Source organism: Panulirus ornatus, chromosome 47, assembly GCF_036320965.1.
Source record: "Panulirus ornatus isolate Po-2019 chromosome 47, ASM3632096v1, whole genome shotgun sequence".
In the NCBI taxonomy this organism is placed as follows: Eukaryota; Metazoa; Arthropoda; class Malacostraca; order Decapoda; family Palinuridae; genus Panulirus; species Panulirus ornatus.
The window spans coordinates 993,328-1,005,544 of NC_092270.1; the positions used below are offsets into that span (position 1 = coordinate 993,328).

The 12,217-nt window shown below is 45.6% G+C and overlaps 1 protein-coding gene across 1 annotated transcript in view; it reads left to right on the top strand.

Annotated features, from left to right (window-relative positions):
- Positions 1 to 6,349: 6,349 nt before the first annotated feature.
- The window catches only part of LOC139763403 (uncharacterized), a 61,511-nt gene continuing 55,643 nt past the window's right edge, over positions 6,350 to 12,217 (top strand). Inside the window, exon 1 of the mRNA XM_071689411.1 lies at positions 6,350 to 7,664. Within this exon, the coding sequence (XP_071545512.1) occupies positions 7,240 to 7,664 (425 nt within the window). The 5' untranslated portion in view covers positions 6,350 to 7,239. The remainder of the gene's footprint in view (positions 7,665 to 12,217) is intronic.

Here is a 12,217-nt window from a genome sequence, read left to right on the forward strand (position 1 = left end):
CGACCCTCAGGTAGTGGAGGTCCGCCTCAGGTAGACTCGACTAACAGCGGGGCGGTAAACCTGTCGGAAGTGAGGCTTTGGTGATGGGCCGGTGGACGGAGCCAGTCTGTTGTGTGGGAGAGGGAAAGAGAGTGGAATGGAGAGGAGGAGAGGAAAGAACGCAGTTAGAAAAGCAGACTCACAGACAGAGCTGTAGTTCAACATCCAGACGTTTAAGAGTGGGTTAAGCAGATGATCCTTCTGTAGATACCTTGCCTGCCTCCCTCACCGTGACCTGCCTGAGTATCCACCCAGGCGAGAGGCAAGAGATCCTGCCGTAGAACAAAGGATCAGACACCGTAAAGTGGCAGGTACCTCCTGAAAGATGGGCTGGGGTAGACAACTACGAATGACCAGTTTCTCTTCTAGTTTCCCATTCTCAGACCTCACGTTTGTTCCCTGATTGTCGACGTTTTCGTTCTCAGCGCAACACCAACTTTAGGTCGCACCACGTTCCCATGGTATTCCTGCGTCTCACGCCATTCCCTGACTCTTCCTTGTTCGTCAAGTCCCTCTACCACACATACACCTGCACTCAACCAGCTCTAATCTCTACACCAATCATGTCTTCCACACTCGCACTTCTAGTGTAAGTACTTGCTAATCCCCAGGTTTCACACACACACACACACACACACACACACATATTACTATTATGATGTCTTATCAGTCTTAAGTTTCCTCTGCACCCACACTATACCCCAGCAAGTCCCTCCATCTCTACTCGGTCTACCATATCCACCGTCCGAGCGTCTCCCCAGAGTGTGGGTCATACATAGCTCAGGATCCGTCACCAACGGCCACAGAAGGTATCGGGAGGTTGGACGGCGGCGGCTCTTAGGTTTCACTAGCGGGATTACTGTGGTGAGAGGGAGGGAGATGGAATGTAAAGCGGTCTACAGAGAGGGAGAAAATTTTGGCAAATAATATTCGGGAGGAAAGTAGGTGGTCGGTGCTGTCCTGTGGTTAAGGTTCTGATGGAGGACAACACGTAAACATGATGTTGGGTCTTTACAAAATGTTTAATTCTTGTAGAATTCAAATACATAATCTTAGCGTATATTGCTAGAAAATAGTTTGATGGTACAGACTGACGCAGAGACTGAGGGAATTATATGTGGATGATGAATAAGAGGTTGATCATGTTATACTTGTACAACAAGAACAAAGTATATAACGGGAACTAAAGATCATAGTCGCACGTAACTGGACGATCAGGCAACATTAGAGAGTTAGCAAACACACACACACACACACACACACACACACACACACACACACACACACACACACACACACCAGCTCACCATAAGGTTAACATCTTGTATGATTAGTTAACAAGTGACTATCATGACTTCCCAGATTTATATCATCTGTAATACTTCAACTGTTTATTTTCAGCCGATTGGCTGCCTAAGTCCAGTGATCCATTATTCATTTATTTATTCAATTAATTATTTACGCACGCAGATAGGGTAGCCATGAGTGCAGAATAGGTACTTATAAACACACACTGATGTCTTTGAAAGTTAGGTAAAAAAAAAAATATAGATTTTGATGTAAGTGTTGTGTGAGGATCCGTCACTCATACATGTCTGGTCCCCTTCCTCCACTCACAATATACTGTGGCAATACCCAGGTTCTGTAGCAAATATAAACCGGGTTTAGGACAACGATATACAAAGTGGTTCAGAAGCGCACCGTAGAATCCAACGTAACATCATTTGTTTTTAGTTTTTCAGTTTTTCGTGGGTAGAATTTACCATACAAAATATTAGATTGCGAACATATCTTAGATAATACTACCAGAGCATCAGTTCATAGTTATATAAAACGCTATTCATATATCTGAAAGGGATTCAATATGCCTAAAGAAGAGGGATACCATATGCCAGAAGGGGATATAAAAACTACATCTCGCTACACTGTACAGTATACACATGACCCTTCAACAAGAGCCAACAGTCTCTCTCTCTCTCATCTCTCGAGAACTCTAAACCTCTCCTACTGACGAGACAACTAGCTACTTCAGACAGTAGAATGTTATCAATCTCGTACTTAATCCGTATGATAACCTCGTGATAACTGGGTCGCGTACTTGATTGAACTCCGATAGCCAGCCATCTCTCAGACAGCTGAGTTTCCCCTAATGTGAGGTTAAGAAGTAGTCATGATAAACATGACTCATACAGATCATTTTGTGTTGGTTTTTCATAATGACGTATCCGTTAATAACTTCATAACATGTCACACTACACAGGAATGTTTACTGGAATAGAATGTTTGATATTTGACCGGTTATAAGGGGAATGTGGTCGTAAAATTGATCGTGTTTGTATTCGTGTGAGGCCAGATTTGGTCTATATAAATGTCTAATTTTCATTCATCTGGGATTGGCTCATGAGCAAGTGGGGATTTTAATGAAAAAAAAGTGTATTGTCCATTACCTTAGGTATGATAACATGACCTTTGACCTAAATTCTAAGGGCCATTTCAATTGTCATTATATCATACCCAAGTGTTGTACTCAGGGGTTCGCATCGTCGTGCTCAGAGATAGTGCAGTAATGATCAAGGATTGTTTGTACGTGTTCAAATATGGCAACGTCATTTCCGTGGGTCGTGCTGTGGTGCTCCAGGTTCGTACAATCATGCTCAAGGATTGTGCTCCAGGTTCGCACCATGATGGTCTAAGGATCGTATCATGGTGCTCCAAGGGTCAAGGTTGATATCCCTTGCGTCAGCAGCCAGCCAGTATACGTCCATCAGCAGCCGGTGAAGGATGAATTACCCAATAGGTGTAGCGGCTGTAACCGTAAACCTTTATGGAACGGTTATCACTTGGATCAGAGAAGTCGAACCGTTGTTTAGTTCATCATGTGCGGTAATGGTGTCAGATCGCTAGCGGGGGTTGACTTGTGTTGTGAAGTACTCATGGCTTCCTCCATATGTCCCCTGAACCGTCTCTGGTGCTACATTCTTAACGTGAGCGACGCCTTTCCCTCGCCAACCCCCAGCCTCCTCCCCTTCTCTCCTCTCTCCCCATCCCTCGTTTCCGACAGTTCTCCTCTGGTATGTAGACGATAATGGATGTCTAATGATCCACGAGTAAACAGTCCTGAGGGCGCGTCCTATGGCTTGTTATCGCCAGCTTCTCGTGACATCCTTACCCACCGTTGGCCTTTGTGTGAACAAAAGAGGTAGTCCCAGTTCTCAGGCAAACTCCAGGTTCTCACAGGTGGAATCCTTCCTCTAGGCGCGGGTTCCAGTGCTGTAGTAATGATTCGTTCAAGATGGTGATTGCCGCCCAGAATGGTGATTCGTGCTATCCTAAATTACCTGTTCTAAGGTGAGTTTTCTCGTCCTAAGATGGACACGGGACGCCGGAACGTACCTAAAAAAAATCTCGTTGGTTAACAAAATTATCAGAATAGACATAATTTGGATTCTAGGATAAATTTCAGTATAACGAGTTAACCCCAGCAATATGACTATGACGAGTTAACCCAGTAGTATAACTGCAGTAGTATAATGAATTAACTCGTAATATCATAAATATTTTGGAACCAGCAATCACCTTGACTACCCCGTTTACTTGAGTGTCAGAAGGCACACGTCACAACGCGAGAGGGAGGATTAAATAAACCCTAGTTTGTGTGGAGTGCCTCCTGTGCCTCCCTACAGGTACTGACATCAGACCTGAATATCATGTCTCGCCAGGTCAGTTCTAGCACAACTTGGGTCTCATGAAGTGTGAATGACGACTCAGCTTCCCACTACATCATACAGAGTAGGTGAGGGTGAGCACGACACCTGATCCTTGTGGGTCAGTCTTGACCACAGCAGGTTGGGTATTTGGTCTCGAGATACTCCAGACTTAAAGACAACATCCTGGACTAGAGGGCAGATCTAACTGATCCGTAAAGATAACGTTTTATCACAGGAAAACAAGGTAAGATAAGGGTTGTCTTCACCCAACACCGTTTTGCTTCCAGCCTCTCAGTCTCGTTTGTATTTCAACCAACGTGAGACAGTAGATCCTTCTAGCTCCTCGTGAGGCAACTAACGTAACAAGTCTGTAAATGACTCCATATAAAACCCAAGTTATCACTATCGCATCAACTTACAACAAAAACTCGCAGCCACAAACAAAAAAAAAAGGCAAATCATAACAAGGTGGGTGGAGCCCCAGGAGTGTGAGTTTGCACAGGTGAGTAGCCGTTCGGACGCGTGCTGCACCTGCTCCGATTCCTTACATATGTTTCCGTCTTTGGCCTCGTGTTCGCATTTATGTTATCAACGTTACTGATTATTTATGATGTTAACATTAACAACTAGGATTAGGAATATCACTGTTAGCAATTATCGTTTTGGGGGCAGGACTTGTGATAGAAGCTGTAGGTGATGTTTTTATAACCATAAAACTTTAAAAAAAACTGTGTTTTGCCTTTCCCTTAATTGCTATGAATCACGTGACCTGTCGTAAAGCTCAAATCATTAATCTATTCATTTTGTTCACAGAAATAAAGAGGGAATGACTGACAAGTATTATCACAAACCTCAGGTCTTGGTTAATATTGCCTTGTTACTCTGCAGCCCTTACATTGCACAGTGCCTTCTCTGTGAGGTACTGTGCAGTGACATAACAATCAGTTTACATTACCTTATTTGTGAGGTATTGTGCAGTGTCTTAAGAAAAAGCACAGTTAACCTGTGAACAGTCATGATACAGTACCTATATACAATAGCTAGACGGGACCCTTGCCAGCATCTTTATCGTGACTGAAATTTGCGTATGGGTGAGATGGATGAGTGGCAGGAGGTACATGCTACGCCTATCCCTGTAACTGATCAGACCTGAGAGAGGCCAAACCTTCCACTAGTGATGCATTTTACTCTGTATCTTTTGTATGTCTGAGGAAATTATGTATCACTGTCACTACAGTAACTGTAATGGCTTTAGTATCAGGTCACACATTGATCAGGTGTATCGTGTAGTTTGCATTATCAACTAAGGGTTTACAGAGACATCGACCAATCCAGATTCTTTCTTCCCTCATGATATTTAATCATCTTCCTTCTTCTCCTGCAGGTGTGCGGCAGGTATGGAGCAGGGGCGGTCAACAGGCGTGGGCGGCGGCGCTCGAGGACTGGTGGCGGGCATGCGGGCGGTCCTCAGGTCTCGATCATTCTCTAATAAGAAATCCCGTCCTCGCTCCAGCAGCGAAGGATCCCTCACCCCCGTCGATCAGACAACCACTCCACCACCAAACAACAACAACAATAACAATAACAACAGTAAGCACAGAATCCCAAGTCACCTTTCCTGGGCTGGAGGAGAACGAAGTCGAAAGACAACTCGAAAGCGAAAACCAACACGGCACCGAAAGATGCCCTAATGACTGAGAGGAAAGGGTCGTGCTCCCAGTCGCAAGCTAAGAGACTTGGTTCTCACAGTTCAGACGACTACAAGCAGACCTCAACGACCCAGAGGGATAACCGTACAGAGGAACGACCTACCTGCGTGAGACAAGATGTCACACAGGAGCGCCTGGGCAGCTCTGTTGAGACTCACTCCACCTCCAGTGAGCGATCAGAAGTGAAGGTAGAATGTCAGGTTAGTGGAGCAAATGTGGACGAGAGAAAAAGCGATTTTAGTAATTCATGTAGGTATGTAAACCTTCCCCGAAGTTGTGTAGGTGCGTCTGCTCATGTGAACACAGGGAACACTGCCAGTGACAGTCAGAACTGTGCCAATACTGGCACCACAAACCATATCAGTGATGGTGACGAGAACAGTGTAAGCAGTAGTTCCGAGAATGTGGTCCTCGGCAGCGTCAGTAGCTGTGACTCAGGGCGAGACAACTGTCGCTCAGAGGGGTGTGGTGAGGAGGCCGGGAAGACTGGAACACAGGAGACCCAGAGTGTGGTGAGGGACAGAGGGGATGGGAGTGACACTCAGGACGTCTGTCATGAGGGGAAGTTAGAAAACGATGTTTGTGTCGGGTATTCTAGCGATATTCATAGAAACAGTAAAGACAATGTTTATATGAACATTCGTAAGGGATCGACACAAGTAGATCGAGAACCCGTGGCTGAAGGCAGCCTTGAATTACAACTTGAATATTGCCGAGTTCCCAAGGAACGAGGTTATAGTATTAGCTCTGGGCATTGATCAATATATCGAGGAAGTGTTTGGGTACCTGGATCAGTCGGGAACGGGTAAGGTGAGTACTCAGGACTTCGAGGTTTTGTGTCAGGTCCTCGGACTGACGGAAGAGGGCAGTGAGGAAAGAGCAGGAACAGTGCAGAAATGTCAGTGTGTAGGTTCAAATCTAACGCTTCATGGGTCCCTGAATGGCTCGATGATAAGTGCAAGCAAGCTGACGGACGTGAAGTGCCCATTACATCTTAGTTTGAATGAGTTCCACGACAAACTGTGCGAAAGATTCATCCGTAGTGCAAAGGCAGAGAGCCTGTTGCCGCTGGCTGTCAGACGACCCAGTAACCAGCGGCTTGTAACGTCAGTGGTCCGTATTCAGCGTCGCTATGACGTATTAGAGAATATTTCACGTAGCCTTGCAGAGATGAGTGCCAAGATGGACGACGATGAGGCGCAACCCATCGACGAGTGTCCCGCCACTGGGATCGTGTGTTCTAAGTGTCGACAGATGTCCCACGTTGATCGTAACTCTAACATCTCGACAAAGTCCTTCAAAGCTGAGATTCCTTACCTTCAGCAACAAGTTCTCCTGCTAGAGCAAGAGCTGCATTGCTTGCGAGAGGTAATTGAAGACATGCGTATCGCCCTTCAGAGCTCCGACGCCGAAAATCTGGCTCTACAGGTCAGAGTTAAACGAGGGGCAAAGCCACGTCAGGGAGCCTCCCCTCACGAATTGTCTCTGACTGACGAAGAGGACACCATCGACGACCTCGTGAGGCAGCTTACCGAGCTGAGCCGCCCCGCCCTCGCTACAGAAACGCCCGAGACTCCCGCAGCAACCCCGCAGACACCCGTCCCAGGGGCGGAACCTCCACAAACACCTGTCCCAAGGGTGGGACTGCCCCAGACACCCGTCCCGGGAACGGACCCCCCAAAATATCCGTCCCTGAGACGAGTCCTCCCCAAACACCCGTCCCAGGGGAGGGACATCTCCAAACTCCCGTCCCAAGGGCGGGACACCCTCAGGCACCTACCTCAATGCTACAGAAGCCCAAGCGACCAAGTTCCCCGGATGACCCACTCAACACGGCATTCATATCTGGGGACTTGTCCGTCGAGGCTGAACTGCAGTCAACTTACGAGGCGCTGCAGACTGCTAGGGAGGAGCGGGAGGCGATGCAGGTTGACCTTCAGCAGACGGTAGGACAGCTACAGGAGCGAGAGGCTGACCTGCGTGGAGCCAAGCTCAACCTACAAGCTGCCCACACTGCCCTGGAAAAAGCTCATTACGATAACCACGCCCTCGTCATGGAAATGGCAGAGACGCGCCGTATCCTGGAGGAGAGCCGCAGCAGGTTGACGGAGGCATGGGAAGACCTGCGGCAGGCTAAAGAGACAGTCCTGCAGAAGGAGAAACAGCTGCAGGAAGCTCAAGCCAACCTACACCAACTCCGAAGCTCGAGGTGAGTGAATGTCAACAGGTTCTCAAACAAGTTTTCTTTGCAGGTTATACTGATGCTGGTTACACCTTCCCACACTCCTTCCTGTTGTGCCTATGACTGTATGCTTTAAGTTGTATCAGCTATTAATGATTACAACCCCGGGAGAAAACTGACGCTGGCAGCTTATGTATGGTACTCAGTCTGCGCCAGTGAAGTACAGGAAGATTAACCGCAATTCAGAAGGATGTTCTCAGCCACAATAGCATAAGGTTAGGTACAAAGTCACTCTAGTCATGCAGGTAGTCTTTCACACAATCCAGCCACTCTAACAACATAAAAGGTTCATAGAGCTATCCAACTGCTTTAAGTGTCACCAACACATCTGTGTTTATTCTGGAGTGAGGGGAGGTTATGGGGAAGGGTCATAACTGATGGCGGAGGGAGAAGGACGCAGAGGAGGACGTTTGCGTAGGTGAACCCTCCTGGTGGCCCTTCCTCCAGCGAGCGGCCCCGTACTAAGCCCTTCATGGAATTATCTCTGTCGGGGAGATCTTTGTTCTCTCACTCGTGTCTCCCTGACTCTCATTTCATGCCTCCGTATACTTTATTCCCGACCTTCATGTCTTGTATTACATGTCAGCGTTTAATTTTTACGTCATTCACTGGGTTGAATACTTAATGCTTACGAACCTCTCACTTTGTAAGACGTTGGGAATAAAGAGGGTGAAGTTAGTATTCGCATTTAAGACTCGACTGTTCATGGGTGAAAGTATCAAAACATGTCATATACCGAACTTTGTATCATTGTGGAGGATCGTCTTTACCACAGCAGTTCGGTCTGGGACCAAGATCCTAAGTGGTACCATCAGGTTGTTTGATGTCGCTGCCCGCGGGCCTGCTTACCCTCCACAACCAGGCTGGTCAAGTACACTGGAGGTAAAAATTCATCACTCGAGTTTTCAGATATCTTGCCTGTATGTGAACCATAATGTTTCGAACACTTGCACATCGTGAGTTCAAGTTTTGAGCCCCAGATGTCTACATCGTTTTCTCGTATTGTATTTATAGGAACATTGGATTTCATTCTTGATAGTTCACAGGCTTCCTTTACTGCCAAGTTAGTTTGGAGTAATCATTTATCGTCGGTTAGTGACCGTGCCATTCAGGGTTTTGTATGTGTGATTGATCTATTCAAAATCATAACTTGATTATTTCTCTCGCCTTGACGGGCGATGTTTGCACAAAAACCAGTTATCAGATCTGGAAAGTATAAGTACTATCAAGTGTACTGTCATCGCTCCCGCAAAGTCCACTGAACTCTGGAAATCGAGTTGATGAGATAATCGTCAAAATAAGGAAATGATAAAGTCTCTTGCTTGGCCTTCAGTTTGAACATATTGTTTGCTAGGGTTCAGGTAATTTCCACTACACCTTATGTATACAATGTATAATAGCAACATAAGTCTTGAGAAGTCAAGAATGATTATCATGAAGAATCCTTACAACGAAGAAAACAGTACCAGTAGCGGATGTATAACGAATAAATAAGTCGGAGGAAGATATGGAGAGATCTCAAAATTTGACTGATGAGCAAATCATGGAAAGAATCACTGGAACATCATATTACGAAAGACTGGGAAGGTTGTTGGATCAGAAGTTACATCACCTAACCGTTTACTTAAGCACCTCCTGTACCCCCAAGTGCTCCTCTCCCACACACGCTTATTCAACAACTCAGCGGTGTTTAGGGACTACAAAAGGCGGTATGGTAACAAAGCAAGTGTCAGGGAAGTTAAAAAAAAAAAAAAAAAGCGGACGATTCGTCATTCCATTTGTGAGGAAGGTTACCTTCCCGAATGTGTTAGCGTCTCTGGTGTGGTCCCTGGGGAGGAACCTCACCTCCGACAACCTGGGAGGGATGGCGCAGCAAGTATGTGAGAGATATGACTGTACATCACTGGCTGTTTACAGAACGTGAGGTTTAAGCGATGAATTTGCACTTTATTTCCACTCTGACTGAGGTTAATGACAACCAAAATAATCAGTAAGTGGGCACGTCTACAGACAGGCAGACGAGATGGAAAACAAGTAATGTTGCGTTTATTTTTTCTCAAATAGTTTCTCCTTCGTCGGCAAACATTATTGACACATTCCCCTATCTAGACTCGTGCATAAGAATTCTCGAGGCAGACTACACACACACACAGCCTGAGCCGTCGCTCATCTTCTGTTTTCGGAAAACTTTAAATGTTAAGAGAAGTTGTGTTGTTGAACTTGGGTCGTGTACGAAAAATGTCTGGTATTTAAGAAATACAAGTCCATGTTCGGATATACGTACTGGTCTTATTCATGCAATTATCCGAGATCCATATTGTTTGATGCATAACAAGAAACCTCCGAAACACTGGACTCTTTAGTGAAGCTTTCTCAAGAAGCCTTACATAGCGTACCTGACCAGCTATGATGTGGGCCATATTACAGGACGTGCAATGGTCTTCTTGTTTGCCTCTTAAGTACGACCCTGCGGCCCTTTACAACTACCTTTGAGCACTGTCATACAATCCTTGGGTATGATTGTTTGACCTTTGACCTCATCCTTAAGGCTCAGGGCAGTAGCCCTGCCATCATATCCAAAGGTCGTGTCTACAGGATGGTATCACTGCCCTCGGTGGATTAAGGGAGTACGTGTGCACCTGCCTCCCTCACTCCCAGGCTGACTGGGAAAGCGTCAAACATTCTCATCAGGGCAGCAAGGGTCGGTATGCAGCCAGCACACACAAGAGATGTTCGTCAGACACTCGGTGAATAGAAACAGCCACTCACCACACACAGGCCTACTCAGCTTACTCCAAACATATAGTGAATGTGAGGATTCAGTCCCATGATGAAAATATAGGCCCCTAGCCGAATACATTCGCGAGGTACAGTATCTAGTCTTGGTATTCGATTCCAATTATTTGATTTTGTCTGTGTAAGCAGGCAAGTTTACTTTGCCGTCCCTGTTCATCCTGTGAGCGGTAGGGCAAAAGGATTACAGAAGTCACAAAGTCTCTGTCAGACCTCAGTGGTCAGCTACTCAATATATAACTTGTTACAAAGTTGGATCATTACATAAGCTTAGTCTTTCACACTGTAAGTTTACAGACTAGACACAAAATGTGGATACATTCCCGCGATATGAATAAACCACTTCTGTTAACTAGGAACAAGGAAGTCCAGAACATACAAAACAGCAGAAAAATAACTTCATGATAAGATAATTGACCCACTCAGGTCTCCACACTTCGCATCAAACAGATAAGCCAACTACTATATTAGGAAAGGTTTAAGCTGATGTAATGAACCAACTTTGTAGGATCTGACATTATCATCACACACAGTCTGACTAAGACCGTTTGTGACCTTTGTAATCCATCTGTGCACGAACGATGAGGCTGGTCTGCACAATGTAGTGGCCACTGTTACTGGCAAAACTGAAATAATGATGACCAAATTTCATTAAGTTTTTGCAGTTGGGAACCTGGTTATGACTCGTCTTTGTTGTCTTGTCAGGAATACAATAAATGACTTCATAACTTTCTTTTTGTGTCCGAAAACTTCAACACGACAATGGAATATCAAGGTTGTCCTCAGCACGAGACCTTAACTTGCTAATGTCATCAGTTATTAGATTAAAATCACTTGACACTTTAGTAACGACGCAGTTTGAGACATTAGAGATACCCATCCCATCCTCACGACCTACTGTAAGTGGAACTAATGAAGCCAACCAAACCACCAGTGAGCGCTATGGTTGCTGACGGTAAGCAGAGTAGACAAGACTTTGTTTACATCTTATAGTTGGGTCGGTGAGTCGGGGTTGGGTGAGAGTAGGTAGGTCAGGATAAAGGGTGGGGTGAGGGTGGTAGCCAGTTCTCAAGGAAGAGATGGTCGTGGGGCGGAGATGTTATCAGCTCCTCAGGAAAGTGCGAGGTTATCACAACACTTAACACACACACACACTCACTGTGACCCACATAGTAAAGGTTGTGGTACAACACATATGGAAGTAACATTCTTCTTCCTTTTTCTTTCTCGTAAGACGATCTTTGCAATATGATCATGATAACTACCATATAACAAAAGTTTTGATATGATCATTATAGGTACTGTATAGCAAAAGTCATTCTAATGAATAAAACATCTCAAGATATACGTCAGGTTGAGCTTAAGACTTACGATGCAGATTAATGGAGTTGCGTCAGAATTGCAATAACGAGTTACTGACGTCATTAGTTATTTGTGATGTCTACCCGGCTCTTGTGTGTGTAGCCTGTACCACAGACACCAGGTGTGCTGTGGTAAAGTGGTGGTGGTGTGGCACAGGAAACTGTTTGGCTCTTACGAATTCGTACAGGAACTCTGAGTGCCTCACCAAAGGGCACGGTGGTGGTAGGGTACTGGAAACTGACCGTCTCACCATATGGAACGGTGGTAGTAGGGTAATGGAAACTCCACAGCCCTTAGTAGTGGCTACAGAGAGGGGCTATGTATAGTTTGCAGGCGTTGTGCTGGTACTGAAGTTAGGTATGGTG